General features: G+C 47.1%; 1 protein-coding gene across 1 annotated transcript in view; it reads left to right on the top strand.

Annotated features, from left to right (window-relative positions):
* Positions 1-19,453, top strand: part of LOC119174967 (solute carrier family 12 member 8) — a 47,137-nt gene that overhangs the window by 14,335 nt on the left and 13,349 nt on the right. Inside the window, exons 3-7 of the mRNA XM_075894894.1 lie at positions 13,661-13,846; positions 14,892-15,032; positions 16,043-16,234; positions 16,990-17,110; positions 18,782-18,895. Coding sequence (XP_075751009.1) covers positions 13,661-13,846; positions 14,892-15,032; positions 16,043-16,234; positions 16,990-17,110; positions 18,782-18,895 — 754 coding nt within the window. The remainder of the gene's footprint in view (positions 1-13,660; positions 13,847-14,891; positions 15,033-16,042; positions 16,235-16,989; positions 17,111-18,781; positions 18,896-19,453) is intronic.

The following is a 19,453-nucleotide window of genomic DNA, read 5'->3' as shown; positions in this document are numbered from 1 at the left end:
ATGATGTCACAAAGTACGCCATCATATGACGTCGTGATGACGTAATTTGGTGAGATCAGCACGTGATGGCTTTCTTTTTTTCTCGCATCAGGCTTGTCGGAGGCGCCGACGGCCGATTTGCGCGTTTGATGAGGCCTCTAAGCCTTTCACCGTATAACGGCAATCTGCAAAATACGAGTCTTGATACCGAGTCTACGAAGCTCCTCGTTCTTCTACACGTTGTTGACCGGACACAGCCATTGAATTGAAGCACGCCTAACACTGCAATTTTGATAGCACCTACTGCTACCGTCTCTGACACTCGGGCACTTAATTTAATGTCGTGACGTCATGGTGATGTCACGAAATATTACCAACTCACCCAGCAAGACGCCTTTTTGAAGTTCATTTATTTGTGTCGTATGTAAAATTCTGAATTTGTGATGTTTGTTTTATCTTCACTGGAGTGGATCATAATGGCCTTCTCCTTTCCACTTCTTCACCGTCGCCGATAGCCGGCCGATTCGCCGCTGTCGCTCCAGGGTTGAAGGCCAGCGAAGCGGGCGCAGCGCTCCGCGCCACCCGTTTCTCTCGCTTTTTTTTTTTTTTTCTCTTACGCACTGCGCCGTGTCGCTTATGGCTGACAGAAATTAGGTGCCTTTTTTCCCTCTTCACGAATCACTACCACCACCGTTTCTCGCCGTAGGCTGCAGGGCAACGTCCGCCAACAGGTACAAAAGTGGAGCCAGCCCCTGCGAGTAAAGGCTTTTCAGCTGTCAACAGTAGGCGTGTCTTCGTAGATGTTTTGTCGATCCATCCACTTCGGGTGCACGTTAAAGAACCCCAGGTGGTCGAAATTTCCGGAGTCCTCCACTACGGCGTCTCTCATAATCAAATGGTGGTTTTGGGACGTTAAACCCCACAAATCAATCAATCAATCCATCCACTTCATCAATCCACTTCATCAATCGACGAACGCGCGCTTAATATTTCCATGCAGAAGTCCTAACTATATTCTAAAGGCACTCAATATAAATTTAACTTTGATAGATAGATAGATAGATAGATAGATAGATAGATAGATAGATAGATAGATAGATAGATAGATAGATAGATAGACAAATAGATAGATAGATATATGATAGATAGATAGATAGATAGATAGATAGATAGATAGATAGATAGATAGATAGATAGATAGATAGATAGATAGATAGATAGATAGATAGATCTCATGCACAGAGCTATGCTATCAACGCGTGGATACCGACCTCCGCTGTTAGCATGGTGGGTTTGGCTTCGGGAGTGATAGACGTGAAAAACGCTCTCGTAAATATACATTGTTAACGACGTGTCCCCTAGCAACTCCCGCTGAAACGGGCCGCATCCTCGTTCTCCTTATACCGAATTTCGCGAAGCGCGCGTTGCTGCAAATGCCTGAGTGCATGGGGTGTTCACAAAGTATGTAGTACTACGTCCACTATACCCGTCGCGTCGGTACTGTGTCTTCTCGGTGGAGGGACAAGAGTATGTTGGATTTTTTTTATTTATTGTTCATCACTAAGCTGAGCGCGCGTACAATAAGCGACGACAAACGCGGGAGCCGCTATTGCGCTTTTCGGGGAACATTGCTGGGGGCGACAAACTTTGGACTACTTGACTTGTAGATGGGGTGCGAGGTCTGCGTGCGAGCGTGTGCCTCGACAGCCGTGGTGGGCCGAAAAGAAGAAGAAGAAAAAACTAAGTGATTGGGCGCACAGGTAGAAAAAAACAACTTGCGCGTAAACCAGAATCCACCTCATAAACTCTGGAGATAATGCGATAAGCGTAAAGGAAGCAGGGTTGTCAGAACAAAATTCTGAGTGCGCATGTGCGTGCTTTTTTTTAATTCTATGGTAATGGCTATATAGTAAAATTCAAGTCGGAGAGGGATGTCCAAAGGCGGTCCAAAAAAAAAAAAAGGGGGGGGGGGGTATGACATGGATGTGGAATACTATATAGCGTTGTGCTATGGCGGATTTCAGGCATGCTTATTCTTTTAGAGTTATGCTGTTCACAGCTTAGCAGTAAAATAAAATACAAAATCACTGTTTTCTTGATGTTAATATTATCTCTTTTGGATAAGCAAGACATACTTGTAAGTCTTGTTCATTGTGATATCGTTACTTTCAGAGAAACGTAGAGCGAGGATACTGCTATATTACAATGTCAGCCGAGCCGTGTGTATAGACCAAAATGGTCAGCGCACAAGGCGTTCAAGGTGTCAGAGATGTAACGCGTCAAACTGCCAGCGTCTTCGCTAGCGCCCCGATTGGTGAACTGCGGAATAAGAAAACTCTCGGAGCCACAAAGCATAATGAACAAATATGCGCGCGGATTCTTTCAGAGATAATAGTCAGCAAATAGAATACACGGTCGGTAACCATGCGCAAGTAGATCCGACAGCAGACGTCTTACAGGGCATGACTGTCGACGTTAATGCGAATGTATATATACGGTTAGCAATGCAGCACCTGGCGCAGAATGATACACCACTTTAGGCACCATCTTGGGAACGCGTAATGCATGAGACGTGTAACTTGTCGCGTGGTAAAGGGTTATCCTATCCCGATCCTCTCTGCGTCATGTCGCGCCCACCAGAAGATGGCAGTCCGGTAGAAGAATAATTGTACTCTTGTTGTGAGGGGAGGCGGCTGGCATGTATAGTCGATAATGACATTCCCGCTGTCCGTGTCACCTCTCTTTGTTCATTTGTTTCATTTTTTTTCACTGCGTGAAGTTTGTTTGTGCAATGAAGTACCAATTCGCCGAAACTTCCACATCAACCGAGTATCGAACGACACAAGTTTTGTCTCAGTCCAGTTGTACTCCAGATACGTCGACTATATAGACAGCCGAACTCAAATTCACGGTTAACCGAGTTATCGACCATATGCGGAAACCAGCGGTTACGTCAGAGAGACGTTGAATGTGAATTTGAAATGTCGGTGAAAAGACAATAATGCCATCGAGTTAGCATAGTCACGTAGCACATGTTAAATTTGAAGTGTTCATCACGCGCTCGGAGGTCGTCGGGCCATTGTGTAATCAAAAGGAAGTGTAAGAACGAATAGAAAAAAAAGTGACTATCAAGAGTTATGTACAAACATGGTTTCGTCTGGTCATATCGTTAACGGCGATCAGCTAGCATACAGATAGAGGGTCAGTAGTGAAGAAGCCACTCACACCAAAAACGCAATCAGCGGAATTGTCAAACTTGGCAGTATTTATACATGAGTTCCTTTCTTGCCTTTTCATATTGTGGTCATCCATGCAGAAGCGATGATTTCCAACCTCCTCCATTAAGAAACACAACAGTGAACCCGAAAAATGCTCCACGATGCTTTTGTCGATGAATATGATACAGCGAATCTGAAGGGCCACACAATATGGTGTCCCGAATAGATGCTACATAATACGAGAACGTGCGTTAAGTTTAACAACAGTAGGCGGACCTTACACGATTGAAATCTGAAGTCATTTTTCGAGTGCAGCGGCACTGAACAATGCCGTGCGACCGCTGCATAATTTTTAGTGCTTCGCCAATATTCTTCGCACTATGTTGCTACAGCTAGTCTATCCATAATCAATTCTTCACCTAATATACAAGTGCTGCTGCCAACAATTTTGCATGTGCCGCTATGAGCGCGTTGGAGGCTCTTATAGAGAAAGATTGCGCGCCGCGTCACTCGCTTGCGTCGATTTGAAATCGATTTCAAACGCACAACAAGTCTATCGAGTTTCCTGGATATCATTGAAAGGGTTCACATACAGGTGAAAGGCTGTTGCAAAGGTATAATTTAGAGTCTGCACACAGTTTGTTCTTTGGTTATAGAAAAGGAAGCCTCCATTTCAACACGTATTCGAAAGGTGGCTGACACAAACATCGTGATAGCAATGCTTTGTAATAAATTCGGAATGTCCGTTTAAAAGTTACAACAAACAAACAAACAAACATACACACAAAAACACACGCACGCACACAGAGAGAGATGACACACGCACACAGACACAAACACTATCTGATGAACTAAGGTGAGGTAAAGTAGACATGTCAATCATTTTGTTGTTAGAAGCGCATGCATCAGTAAGTTGATTAAAAAAATGGGGCGATTGTCAGTGATGACCAAGCGTACAGTTAAAAACGAAACGTAAAAAGTAAAAACATTAAGCGAAAAAAGACAGCTATAATTTTACTTAAATATATTGTATACTGTTGAGCAGCTGGTAGAGACAGCGAAAAGCAAAGGAAAGCTGGGGAGGTGATGAACGAAAAGTCAAAGCTGCTGCGGAAGACAGCGCATGTATTCTTTATATATCGCATTGCATGACCGCAACAGGTGCTCTTATGAGACTAAAAGAAAAAAAAAGCGCTCGTACCTGTGTTGTTATTTTGAACAAATTAATCGACGACCGATCTCTTTTGTATGGAAGGTAGAGACTCGGCGAAGGCTGCTTTCGTGGCGGTACAAATCGCAGGTACGCTTTGAATACAGTCGACTTCGTGAATTCCCACGAACGACGAGTGAGAAGGAAAAGGAAGCTTGGTTTATGGCACAGCTGGACGTGAGGGAGAAGCTGCTTCGAGAAGGGCTGCTCGAAAGTGAGTGCAGACAAAACATTTGTTCTCTTGAAACTAGAGGTCTCCAGTGGAGGCCGGCTGCTAAAGCTTCCTACTGATACGCGTATATCTGATTCAATTTTATATTGTCGTCGTGCGAAACAGATGGAGGGGTTGCATATAGATGCTGCTTGCATATAGAACAGCTTAACGAGTCCACCAATTCAATGTTCAGTAGGTAGGTGATTGCAGAGCTTATACAGTTGAAAAAAAAAACAAGGTAAATACACAAGAAAAAACACAAAGTGATACACGAAGTAGCGACATGTAGACACAAATAAACTTAAGACTTGTTTTTAAATGCACAGTGTGAAGTTCTTCACGCGAACAGGAAAACAAATTGAGATCAGTGTGAACATAGCTTTTTGGAACGCGTGCACGCATGGTGAAAAAGGGCAACCGGACGGTGTGAATTCCAACACTCGACTGACTTAGTTGTAGTCTCAACACTTTCCACACCTTCCCATGCATCGCGTAGTGATGTAGTAAAATAGACGAGGCGAGAACCACTTAGGAGAGGAAAACTGCCATGCCATACCATGAAAATGCTCTGTTTTAATAGTAAGTCGAGGTATCGGAAATATCGATCTGTTCCTCAACATATCTAGTTGTAACTCCTACTGCTTTTTCCTGAGATCAGCTAATTTGACGAGGGTGGTTCATCATCATCGTCATCATCGTCGTCGTCGTAATCATCATCATCATCGCCTTGACAGCGCCCACTGCAGGGTAAAAGTATTTCTCATGTTTCGCAAACAAACCTGGTCATGTGCTTGCTGCGGCTATACGTTATTCCCGCGAACTGCTTAACCTCACCGCCACGCCTAGCTTTCTGCCCACTGGCATTTTTTTTTTTTCACCGGGAGAACGTATGAAAAAAAGTACATAGTAGATAGAAAGAGCGGCAATCGAGGACTCACGCGTTTTGATACCGATACATTGATTATGCTTGTCTTAAATACATATATATCGGCACTCCTTGTCTATTCTGTCCTCTTTTTCCCATGTTTCCGCTCTGAAAAACTTGCCAGTATGACTACACACCAACAAGCCCAAGCTTCCACTTTTATAAATTACATTTATGCCCACCACCTGTGCGCTTGCCTTCTCTTCTAGCATCGATGCGAGGGTGAGGAGAATGAAAAGGAGGAAGGAATAGGGTAAAGCCAGTTATATTAGTTTTCATTTTCTTATTTATTGCTGATACTTAGGCAGAAGATGGATGGATGGAGACCAGTGCGGAGAAATTTATGAGAGAACATAAAACTATCCCTCGCTAACTTGATCTGTGCGCAATCATTTTTTTACTATCTTACACGGAAACATACGCATACGGCAAAATAGGGCGGACATCTGACATTGCGTGACAAAACTATGACAGAAAAGGAAGGAAGAAAAAGCGCGATCGGTTTGTCGACTTTGTCGCAGCCATTCGAAGAGCGAGGCAAAAAAACTACCTGAAACGTACACGTCCGACCCACTGACTGAAAACGGCATCGGACATGTCTATGCCGTTACCACGGTTACGTCGTACAGCTACAAAATATCTGCTGCATCGTCGTCATCGTACTTCGACTTACCTGGAACTGTGACGTTCCCGTGTGTACAATTTTAAACGGACGAAACGCGATAGAGCGAGAGCGCGTCGTGAAATAGATTCTGCGACCGATTTTGGCGCGCTATGGGAGTCGTGTGTTCATATATATACATCTCTTCCGCATCGTTGAAAAGTATACCTCCTATCGACATAAAGGAAAAACGATATGTTGTTCAAAAGACGTTGGCGCTTTGATAAGCTCCTCCTCCTACTTCTTGTCACTTATCATAGAATTAGTGAAAATCGCAGCAATGAAAAAAGAATACAAAAAAGTAGTATCGCAATTAGGGACAGTTCATGTAAGTCAGTCAAGCCATAACGAATAACATAAGCACAAACTATATTCATTCAGCGCAACACGAAAAGCAGAACAAAATGCATTGTAGTCGCGTAACGCTATATATAAGATGAAATGTGGTGAATATAACGCTGCGTTATGTGTAGCGTTCTTTTCAACCTCGAATCTATATTTTAGCATACCTGTGTTTCAATCGCTGCGACCACATGTGCACGGGCTTGTGTCCGCGCTTCTAAGCCTTAGCATGCATGTGAACCGTTGTCACACCTGTCCCGTTTATTAGGGAGGCAATCGCCGGGCTAATTCCAAGAGCCGAAGTATCGGCCCCCCGAACCGCACCACGAAAGCGTGGACAATTTTGAAGTGGTCCTTTTTGGTGCGCCAGCGGACGCCGGTCGTGGCCCAAAGAACAAGTCAGAGCCGAGAGTTGATAAACAAACAAATTATAATCTCAATAATGGCAGATCGAAAACAAAACACAGAAATGCACACTCCACAATAGTTGCATACAATATGCCACCAATCAAACCAATCAATCAACGTACTACACAACACAATCAGCCACACTTGAAACAACGGACACGGACAACAATACGCACTACAATGCAGTCACATGCATTGAACAACCAAGACACTTAAGGACTAAAGCGATAGAAAACCTATTCAGTCCAAAGTCCTTGGAACAAAAGTCTGAATGATACTCGTCCGAGAATCACTCACTCAAAGTCCAGCGTTGTTGTCGTTCCGCAGCTCTCTGAAGTTTCTCTTCCAGGAAACCTCGCCGGAGTTTCTCTTCCAGGAAAACTCCCGTCTTCAATAGGCCACTCCCCAAGCTTCAAACTTCTTCGCCGGAAATCCGTCGGCTTCACACACGCAGCTGTTGCCCGCGTCTTCGCTCGATAGCGGTAAACCCACGCTCTTGCCTGTAGCTCGAGCCGTCCCTACGGACCAAAAACTTTGCCGACTACACGGCGGAATCTCTACGCGCTCCGGCGCTAACTTTCCGTCTACTCCTGTCACTACGGGCAGAACCTTCGCCGACTCCACGGCGGAATTCCTACGCGCTCCGGCGTTAACTTCCGTCACCTCCTGTTCTGTCACTACGGGCAGAACCTTCGCCGACTCCACGGCGGAATTCCTACGCGCTCCGGCGTTGACTTCCGTCACCTCCTGTCACTACGGGCAGAACCTTCGCCGACTCCACGGCGGAATTCCTACGCGCTCCGGCGTTAACTTCCGTCACCTCCTGCTTTCTCGTCTCGGCTGCTCGATTAAATACGTTCTGCGCCACCTTCCAGAATTTTCTCGTCCTTTCGTCGGCGCGACGCGCAGCGAAGGCTGGGGAGAGGCACGAGACGGTTCGACTGCCCTCTCCGGAGAATGAGTCACTCGGTCTGACCCCGCCTCCTTCGTTCTAGAAAGATCGCGGCCTTACTGGGCCGCCGATGTGGGGTGAGGAGGTTCGTCTGCGAAGCCATGCTTCTGCGGGGAGAGCGCGCGCCCGGGAGCCTTGGATGTTTGCTTTCTTTTTTTTTTCTTTTTACCTCGCGGCGTTTCTCTCGCCCGTTGTCGCAAGGATTTGGCGGCGCGCTCTTTTTTTTAGCGCTCGTTCTGTGACACTGCCCCCCACTTTAAGAATATTATCTCATAATATTCAAAACCACACAAACGAGCGCGAAAAGTAACCACACACTCTCACAAACTGTAACACCATCAGTCGCTCATAACACTTCACATTCACAATAGATCACTTAATACAATTGTACATTGTAATTCAATTACACAACACGTGAAAACACAACCACAAGCACATGAGTACAACACTGCACCACACATTCCCAATAATACGAATGTACAAAGTTCTCTCATTACAACAATGGTCCCATACTATACATCACATCACAGCACAACACCTTGACACTTGTGACACAGGATAACACAACGTTTACACAACATATGGCACTCAACACTGCCGAACACATTCTGATTCGACCTCAGCACTTATCCTGAATACTTCGAACAACGCTTGCGCCCCTTTTTGCGGTGCTCGCTCGATCTCTTCTTGTGCTTCCACGTTCTTTTTCGGCGAGCCCTTTCCAACGACGATATCTGAGGCGTCGTCTCAGCCATCGTTGTCTCTTCCGACACTGTTAATGCGTCATTACATTCGACGGGTCCTGTCTGTTTAGTTACCCGCTTGATCATGCCTCTACATTTTGCCCGGCTGGCCAACTCCGTCTCCTTTACACTGTCGCTCGGTTGAGGTCGTGCCGACGTAAGTCCGGTTGCTCGGCCCGTGAACTTATTCGACCCGATCGTCTTCTCCTTCGCTGTCTCTTGCGACGCAGCTTCACCTTGGGCTCTAGTGAGATCCGTCACGGGATGCTCCTCCACTGTATCTCGCGGTCGCTGGGTTGGCGAGGGCTCTATCTTCGGGTGTTCTCCCAAACATTCCGGATCATTCGGTCCTCGCGCCCCGTCGATGTTTCCGATGACAAGGTCGTAAAGGGGGGTCGTCATACATAGAGCGGTAACTTTCCCGCTGAAGTACGGGGTTTCCACCTCAATCTCTGCTTCGGGAAGCATTCGAACTGTACGATCAATTAGGCAAACCGGTTTCGTTCTGCCTGTCAACTCACTTTCCCGTACCAGATTTCTCCTCACGATAACAGTGGAACTGCCGGTATCTCTTAACACCGTAATCTTTTTGTCCGCAACTTTTCCAGGCAGCGCTGGCATTCCCTTCGTGACACCGGTTGGCTGTTTTGACATTACAGCACCCACAATAGGAATTTTCTCCCCATTTTTCAATTCTACGAATCCATCGGTGACGGCATTATTATCAGATTTCGGTGCCACTTGCACACAAGATACCTGGTGAGTTTGACTTACTCCGTTCCGACAAGCGTCTGCTTTGTGCCCAGTCTGACCACACTTGAAACATTTCACTACCGTAGGGCTCGTAAAGATCGTTCGACAGTTTTTCGCGCGATGACCCACTCGGTTACACAGAAAACATCGCTGCATGCTCTCTGGTGCACGCTTCTTTTCTTCGGGAGCCAATTTCTTCGAATCATCGTGACAATCCTTCTTGACCTTGGCCAAATTAGTGCCACCTTGCGCTTCCAAGAATTGATCAGCCAATTCAAGCATGTCTTCAAGTGAGTCAGCCTTCCTCTCTTTCAAATACAGCGATAGGCTTGGGTGGCAACTAGTAAGAAATTGTTCTCTAATTAGGAGCTCTCTAAGTTCATCGTACTCCTGCGCTGTCCCGGAAAGTTCAATCCATCTGTCGAAATAATGGCAAAGTCGGGCGGCATACTGCGTAGCCGTCTCTCCGTCAGCTGGCTTTCCTGTCCGAAATCTGTCCCGGAATCCTTCCACGGTAAATCTAAATCGCTTCAGCAAAGCAGCTTTTACCTTTGCATAGTTGGCTGCATCGGTCGGCGTCAGCCTACCGTACACACTGAGCGCTTCACCACTCAAGCAAGTACTCAAAGCAGTTGCCCATTGCTGTTCCGGCCAATTCTGGCTCCTCGCAATCGTCTCAAATCTGTGGAGGTACGCGTCTAGGTCGTCCTTCCTTTCATCAAACGCTACGAGCAGCTTGCTTGGGTTCAAGCGGAAGCCGTGATCTTCCCGTTCGCTGCTTTCAACTCTAGCTTGGACGGGAGTTTCACTTCGCTGTTGCAAACGGAGCCGCTCGAGTTCCATCTCGTGCTGCCGCTGCCGCTCCCTTTCCTCTCTTTCTTCTCTCGCCCTTTCAGCTGCCAACCTCTCTCTCTCCAACTCAGCTTCTTTTTCTGCTTTGGCTCTTTCGACCGCCAACCTCTCTTTTTCCAGCTCGGCTGCTTTTTCTTCTTTGGCTCTCTCTTTTTCTTCTTTTTCCTTCTGGGTGACCCACTTCCGTAGTTCGGCGCCAGAAAGACCCATCTTCTCACCCAGAGCAACTAACTTTTCGAGATCCATGGTGTCTCGCAACTCTCAAATAAAACCTTGCCGCGTGCAAAAAGTATCTGCCTAAATTAGTCTATCGGAACACTCCCCTGCACTCGTTAACGAGAACACTGAACAACACACAAAATCGTTCCGATAGCACTATCAACAACTCGAGGCTCTTTCTCACTACTTTGGACACACTGTGCACCAAAAGGTCCTGTCGCGGACGCCAGATTAATTGTCACACCTGTCCCGTTTATTAGGGAGGCAATCGCCGGGCTAATTCCAAGAGCCGAAGTATCGGCCCCCCGAACCGCACCACGAAAGCGTGGACAATTTTGAAGTGGTCCTTTTTGGTGCGCCAGCGGACGCCGGTCGTGGCCCAAAGAACAAGTCAGAGCCGAGAGTTGATAAACAAACAAATTATAATCTCAATAATGGCAGATCGAAAACAAAACACAGAAATGCACACTCCACAATAGTTGCATACAATATGCCACCAATCAAACCAATCAATCAACGTACTACACAACACAATCAGCCACACTTGAAACAACGGACACGGACAACAATACGCACTACAATGCAGTCACATGCATTGAACAACCAAGACACTTAAGGACTAAAGCGATAGAAAACCTATTCAGTCCAAAGTCCTTGGAACAAAAGTCTGAATGATACTCGTCCGAGAATCACTCACTCAAAGTCCAGCGTTGTTGTCGTTCCGCAGCTCTCTGAAGTTTCTCTTCCAGGAAACCTCGCCGGAGTTTCTCTTCCAGGAAAACTCCCGTCTTCAATAGGCCACTCCCCAAGCTTCAAACTTCTTCGCCGGAAATCCGTCGGCTTCACACACGCAGCTGTTGCCCGCGTCTTCGCTCGATAGCGGTAAACCCACGCTCTTGCCTGTAGCTCGAGCCGTCCCTACGGACCAAAAACTTTGCCGACTACACGGCGGAATCTCTACGCGCTCCGGCGCTAACTTTCCGTCTACTCCTGTCACTACGGGCAGAACCTTCGCCGACTCCACGGCGGAATTCCTACGCGCTCCGGCGTTAACTTCCGTCACCTCCTGTTCTGTCACTACGGGCAGAACCTTCGCCGACTCCACGGCGGAATTCCTACGCGCTCCGGCGTTGACTTCCGTCACCTCCTGTCACTACGGGCAGAACCTTCGCCGACTCCACGGCGGAATTCCTACGCGCTCCGGCGTTAACTTCCGTCACCTCCTGCTTTCTCGTCTCGGCTGCTCGATTAAATACGTTCTGCGCCACCTTCCAGAATTTTCTCGTCCTTTCGTCGGCGCGACGCGCAGCGAAGGCTGGGGAGAGGCACGAGACGGTTCGACTGCCCTCTCCGGAGAATGAGTCACTCGGTCTGACCCCGCCTCCTTCGTTCTAGAAAGATCGCGGCCTTACTGGGCCGCCGATGTGGGGTGAGGAGGTTCGTCTGCGAAGCCATGCTTCTGCGGGGAGAGCGCGCGCCCGGGAGCCTTGGATGTTTGCTTTCTTTTTTTTTCTTTTTACCTCGCGGCGTTTCTCTCGCCCGTTGTCGCAAGGATTTGGCGGCGCGCTCTTTTTTTTAGCGCTCGTTCTGTGACAACCGTGGATTCACATGATCTTTCATTAAGGCGAAAGCTTTATGTGCCACATCAAACGCGAAATTTGATCGTCGGTGTTCGGCGTTGGCGACGACTTGCGTCCCGCCGCACCACTGACGAATGATGAAAAAATAATCATCATGAAACGACGTCACAGATCACCAATATTTGAGTTTTCAATATGCCATCACAGCGACGTAACGTAATGTCATACAATGGTGTCATCCCATCGCGCCATAGGTTAGTCAATGGTGGTCCGATCACAGAGGCAATGCAAAACCAGGTGAGGTGCATCCGCTCTTGGAGGCAATCAAAGCCACGTTAGGTGGAGAAAGCCCTCGAAGGGCACCGAGGCAGCATCAATGCATCTAGGGAGCGGTCATATAGGCTCCCTAAATACATCAATTGAGAGGGAAAGAAACGTGGCTTTAGCCTTCGAGCCATATTAAATAAATGCACCAGGAACGCTGTGATTTTTTTTTCTTCTTTCGTTTCTGTTCAGATCACGAAAAAATGTCCTTAGGCGAACCGTACTTAGAGCAAACAAGGTAAGCGAGATATGCAGAAAGGTTATCCATGTTGTTTGGGCGGGTCGAAAAATGTTTCCCCTGAAGAGTGGAAGTGATTGCATAAGTCATAGCTCGGACACCGTGAAAAGCAAAAGCCTTTTCGCGGAAGCGGCGTTATTAAATATAAACGACGCCGTTTCCGCGGTAGACGGTAAATGCGCGCGCTCAGAGGAATTCATTCGTTGTCACGGCCAAGTGTACGTACGCCCTAATCGTGGGTCGTAAGCACGGCTGACGCTCTTCCTGACATGAGTGCAGACACCGCTCTGGCTATTCCTTAACTTATCTGCATTCCAAAGTGTCCGAGATGTACTGCCGAAGGGAAGGAGAACACGCGAATGTAGAAACTCGGGCTCCAACTTAATCTGGCAACTCGGAGTTGCGTAAACTGCAAATTTCGTTCTTTCGGTGGGTCGCAGATGTTTTCGTTCTTGAAATTATTTTTATAAGCACTGCAAACAAACAAACAAACAAACAAACAAACAAACAAATAAGCAGTCTAAAGAGTGTTCTGTGGGATGCACCTAATGCTGCATTTCTGGCGCTGCGTGTCGCCGCTGTTCGGAATGCGTCTGCTCGTGCGTTGTAAATGTTGCTAAAGCAGGCTTCACCACTATACTAATCCCTATGTGGGTAAGCTTGCTTCGGCGCAGTCCTTTCTTTAGAGACATCGGACCATGCGTGATCTATAATTGTATGTAGCTTGTAACAGAGAACACTTGGCGTACGAAGCACAATGAAGGACTCTGACTCGACAAAAAGCTGGCGGGCACTGACCTAGTGGTGAGCATCGGCCTAGTTTTCTGCATTAGTATGCTTTAGGTTCGTATACGTGAAGTAAAAAAAAATCAAGAACACATTTTGGTTTGCTCATGGTGTGCTCATTTCCGGGATAGGTGCTCGGCTTAGTTTGCAAAAGGGCTAACTTACTGTACCGAGCCGCATGACTTTTTGTACCAAGCTGCATACCGAGCCGCATTTTACGACTTTCTTTAATTTGTTATTATTATTTTCCCTTCAGATCTCTTGCAACAGACGGAGCAGAGGCGGCGGAGCCATGACCGTGAAGCGAGGTCGCGACATCGACTGGGCCCGTTTCGGCCTGCGCAGCGATGGCGCCGACGGGGGAGCCTCCGACGAACCGACAGGACACAGCGGCCGCGCCTCCGGTAACCCCGGCGGCGACGAGCTTTTCCACCAAGACCTCGTAAGCGAACACCATCGACCACCTTAAAGGGACACATAACTGATGAACACCAACCCAGTTTAGATCTATTATCATCCATATCTATAGGAAAAAACGTTGGTCATTACGTTCTAACAGGGTACCGCTCTCAAATTTTGTGATATGACGCACGCGCGAGGATTCAGGCACATCCACTCGATCTCCACACTTAAAAGGGGGAAATCGAGCAGCCATGGTTTAAGGATGAGCACCAGGGATAAAGACAGACAGGGAAAAGAAAATAACAAATAGGAGTCAGCTATCCCGAACGATTACTCATGCTTCCAGGTGACATCGCGTCGGCACGTCAAGTGTGGCGTCAGGAAATTGAATATAATTCCTCGAAGTTTTTTGTCTGCTGTAGAGGCAAATTTGTCAGCAATTTCGTTTCCTATCACTCCTACGTGACTTGGAAGCCACTGAAAACATACCCCGTGGCCGTCCAGATAACCGATGGTAAATCTTTTTAAGATTTCATGTATGCTATAATGTATATAAAAATAAAAATCCTTAATATTTTGTAGCGCTACTTTAGAGTCAGAATATATTGCCCAGTTTTGCCTTTGCTGACTTTCAACAATGAATTTTGAAGCTTGTAATACTGCAACAAGCTCAGCTGCTGTAGACGATGTCTTTCGAGAAAGCCGGAATTTTTTTTTATTTTATATGCGGGTATATGAAAAGCCGCAGTCAAGCTTTCATTTATTGTAGATCCGTTGTAGATTCTAGGTTACCATTACATTGTAGTGATGTTCCTCTTCATTGACAGACAGACATGTATACTCAAGGGTACTTCGCTGATTTTATGAGTTTTTCATATGCCAGAGTGTATATAAAAAATGGTATTTGTGAGTAGGCAGGAAACGTGCCCTTATTGGTAAAGTAATGATGGCGCTAACCATCATTCGCAAAGCACTTAAACTGAATACGTTTAAATAACTTGCAAGAGCTCCACTTGTCCTGCCATGTTCTTCTCTTAGACATGATGCTACATGAGCTGTGGTCCTTCGTGGCACCCTTGTCGCAGAGTGCCAAGGCAAAGCCCTGGTGGTCAGCCAACTTTTTCGTGTCGGAGCCCGTGCTGTTTGGCACCTGGGATGGCGTCTTCACCACGTGCATGATCCACCTGTTCGGCGTCATCGTCTTTCTGCGCTCCGGGTGGATAGTGGTGCGTGTTACTACGTACTTTTTTTATTATTATTGCGACATGCACGTGCCCTTAAGGCGCAATGTTTTGTGTGTGTTTGTATGTATTATATGTGCGCCGTCAGGCCGGTGTTGCGTGTGAATCGAAGCAGTGTCTTGTGGAATCTCTTTAGCATGTATCTAGTGGTCATAACGGCGAGGGCCGGCTTGCAGGAGGTGACGAGAGTGTTCCAACTGTAACACCTGGCATGGTATACATTTGCTTGTATCACTGGAACAAAGCAGTATTGAGACGTAGCACCTAGAGGTTAATGCGGCTATTTGCAAACACTGAGAGAACGGCCGTTGAGAGGGCCAGCCCTATCCGAAGACTCCAAAGCACGACTTCCTCCGACCTAAAATAAGTTGAAGGGGGAGGGAGCAGACACGTGGTGGAATATGAACGCGTGTACTCTGCCGGAGAAGGCTTTTACGGGATCCGAGTGAGTTGCGGGCTTCAGGTGCGAGAAAAATGGATGGAAGATCTGCACTAGAGTGTATCTACGTATTAGAGTGGACGACTATAATTTCCAAGAGCGTGTTACGATAGAGCTGGCAACTCGCCCATTCTAATTAAAGGGACCCTCCATACTAAATATTAAATGCTGGTGTATTTCGGACCAAAAGTGCCAAAGGTTGCGAGAACACAGGAGGAAGAAAGGTCCTTGAAGGAAGCTCTTTCGTCCGGTGTTCGCGCTGTTTTTCGCACTTTTCAATAGAGTAAACATAAGTCCGCCGCTTATCCAGATCGCGTACCAAACGCGATATGACACGCGCCATATAGTCGGAGACTTTGGATGAATTTAGCACTAAATCTAAGTGCGCAATAGTTCTTGCATTGTGTTCCCATCGCAACGACACCACCTGGAATCGAACTGGCACCCTTGTGCTCGACAACGAAATATTGTAGCACTTGACTAAAAGCCACGTGACCGCGAATCACGCGCGAAGCGGCTTGTTTCGGTGCAGCGTGTCGCCTTGCAACGTGCGCAGGGCAACGCGGGCGTGGATCATGCTCTGCTCATGGTGCTGGCCACGGTGGCCGTGTGCAGCCTGGCGGTGTTGGCCGGCATCGGCATCTGCGAGCGCTGTCATCTCGAGTCCGGCGGCCTGCACGTGCTCCTCTCGCACATCCTGGGCGTGCGCGTGGGCGGCGCCGCCGCACTCATCTACTGCTTCGGCCAGGTAGCGAGGGGGATCTGCGTTTCATATTTATACTTTTTTCTTTTTTATTATTTTCTTCCCTCTCCTTTGGATTATTTCACTACACGGAGGAGCGTGCCAGCATTTACATGCGCGCCGGCGAAAATCAGTGCGGATAATTTTAGGGAGCTGGGCTGTTGCTGTCGTCGTCGCTTGGCGTAGCGCTTCTTGTGAGAGCGCGCGCTCAAGGCAAGAAGTATTACTCCCGTTGTTCTTCGAGCACCTTGATTGCGATCCCTTATTATCCGAAAAAAAAATAATCTAGGGCGCTTGACGTAATGCAGGCAGAACCACGTAAAAAAAAGAGGAAGCGAGCGCGAAACTCAAAGAGACAGGAAAAAGATGTGAAGAAAAATAAAAATAGCAAGAATGAGAAAGAAGTAGAAAAAGATAGAGGAACGAATAAATAAATAAATAAATAAAAGAAAGCGGAAAAGAGAGGCAAAAGTGGAAAAAAAAGAGAAACCAAGCCCAGTTTCGCAGTCCCTTCAGGCTTGGCGCCCCGAGTGCGGAACCGACTCAGTTTTTTTTCCCCGTCTCTCTCTTTCACGATGAGATACCTTTTTAAAGGCTTGCCGCACGCCTTCACCTTCCAGCGAGTACCCGCATGGGAGCAAGAGCGTTTTTCACACCGTTGACAATTTCCCCAAAAAATGATTCCGTGCAAGCGGCGCGTTGGTGCGTTTTCACAACGCTGTATGTGGGCATTCTTGTCTAAGTTATTTATATTGGCGCAGGCGGTGAGCAGTGCGCTGCACGTGATGGGTTTCGCCGAGTCCATGGGCCAGCTGCTCAAGATGGAGGAAGACCAATGGCTCCAGCGGGGTATCGCTTCGGCACTCGTTCTCCTACTGCTCGGTACGCTATCATCATCATCATCATCATCTTCGGCGGCTGCACTTCCGATGGAGGCGGAAATGTTGTAGGCCCGTGTGCTCAGATTTGGGTGCACGTTAAAGAACCCCAGGTGGTCGAAATCTCCGGAGCCCTCCACTACGGCGTTTCTCGTAATCATATGGTGGTTTTGGGACGTTAAACTCCACATATCAATCAAATCAATCATCATCATCTTAACTAAGCCCACTGCAGGACAAAGGCCTCTCCCATGTTCCGCCAGTCAACTCGGTCATGTGTTGATTGATTGATATGTGCGGTTTAACGTCCCAAAACCACCATATGATTATGAGAGACGCCGTAGCGGAGGGCTCCGGAAATTTCGACCACCTGGGGTTCTTTAACGAACTCGGTCCTGTGTTTGCTGCTGCCACTTTATGCCCACAAGCTTCATAATCTCCTTCGCCCACCTAATTTTCTGTCTACCCTTTACCCGCTTGCCTTCTCTTGGAATCCAGTCTTAAATGATCAGTGGTTATTTTGCCTTCCCGCTACGTGTCCTGCCCATGACGCTATTACACAGTGTACTTCCCACTATATATTCACACACCTTCTCATTATGCATACCATTAAATGAAGCCGCCAAAATCTTGAAAACAATACTGGAAAACCCGATCACACTTAACTGATGACTCCCTCATACGAACTACAGTTTCGGTTTCTATTCCAGCGTCAACGCACACAATGCTTATTCGCTGTTCTCCAACGTTTGTCAAATCTTCTTGTAATGTAAAGCTTCTGGAAAATTATTTACGCTGCCCTACTTTGTCAATATTTTTATTTACGGCGCCATGGCGACGCTGCTGGCGTCATAGGGATGGCAAATTATCTTTCGCCCACTTTAATTTCACGTTTTCCAATGATAAGAAGTCTACCGCCAATTACATCATGGTCCATAATTACTTCTCCACTACAATAATAAGGGACAATTTATAGGGTGATTTAATTCTCTTGTCCGTTGGTTTTAGGGTAATTAAATATCGGAGCTCTTCAACTGCAGCGATTCTTCTCGCTCCTGTAAGGTCATTTCAATATTCGTACATGCAAGCGATGCAAAGTTAAAGGGGTCGTGAAATGGTCGCTTTACAACGACAATGCGGCACTAACGGCAGCCACATGCGCTAACTGTATCATCAGCCCGAGTGGACCTGCATAGAAGCTTTGCCTATCGGGAAACGCGGTACTCTATGGCATATCGAGCACGCGCAAAAGGCGCTCACCGGCGTCTGCCATACGCGATCCACGTCCCACAAGGACGCTGCTTAATATGACGTCAGAGTTAGCGCTGGTTGCGTATGACAAAGACGTTGATGAGCGTCCCAGTTGCACGCACTCGCAAGTACCGAAAAGTTCCGCGTTCCTCGATAGCCAAAGAATTACTTATGATGACGTCACCTAGTTGGTGCATGTGGACGCCGGTGGCTTCGCATTGTCACTTTAGAGCGAGCGTTTCACGACCCCTTTAAGTTTTTTTGTTTGTTTAAACCTGTAGGGAGTAAGGAGAAGTATTTATTATGCCGTGCACACAGTGCGGGGAATTTCACTACTTATCAAATAAAATAAATTTATTAATGTGCCCTGCGAATCGGCGGGATGGGCCTGACCTACAACTCTGGACATTTGTTTTTGGGCCAGGGATCAACGTGGCCGGCGTGAAGTGGGTGGTCCGCCTCCAGTTCGCCCTTCTCATCATCTTGCTCATGGCCGCGCTGGACTTCGCCGTGGGAACGTTCGTCCGATACGACTCTGGTACAGCTTTCTTCAACGCGAAGAGATACGATGCTATTTTATGAAAAACAACCAACCAAGCAATAATACATCTCTTTGCTGCTCAGCGAAGGATAAGTCATGAGTAACTACCATAAGCAGAATGTGAGGTTAGTATGTGGGTATACACATTGTCGGGAGCACTGCCCGCTGTCAATACTAACTGAAGCGTCATCGGGGCAATCTGAAGTCGCGAGTAAATGTAACAACTGAATCGAAAAGCGGCCGATATGTATATGCGTACTTCGGCATATGAAAACAAATTGATATACAACACTCGCATGAAGCTCGTCCGACTATCTAGGATGAAAGAACTTCGTGTGTATGCTTACAACGATTTGAATGTGTGAGCGTTATGACGGCTGCCCCACTAATTATTTTGGGTAAGGAGAACGGGAGGGGGCAAGTCAGCTTTATATTTTACTATGCAGGACCTGGCCTGTCACTTACTTTTAATAATTGAAGGGTATTAAAGCAGTGGCATAATAACGTAAAATATTTTTTTTTTTCATGTGGGGGTCATGCAAATTTTGAACGATA

This window comes from Rhipicephalus microplus, chromosome 5 (genome assembly GCF_043290135.1).
Source record: "Rhipicephalus microplus isolate Deutch F79 chromosome 5, USDA_Rmic, whole genome shotgun sequence".
NCBI classification, from domain to species: Eukaryota; Metazoa; Arthropoda; class Arachnida; order Ixodida; family Ixodidae; genus Rhipicephalus; species Rhipicephalus microplus.
Note: the sequence above shows the minus strand (reverse complement) of the source record. Positions and strands in the feature narration are given on the sequence as shown.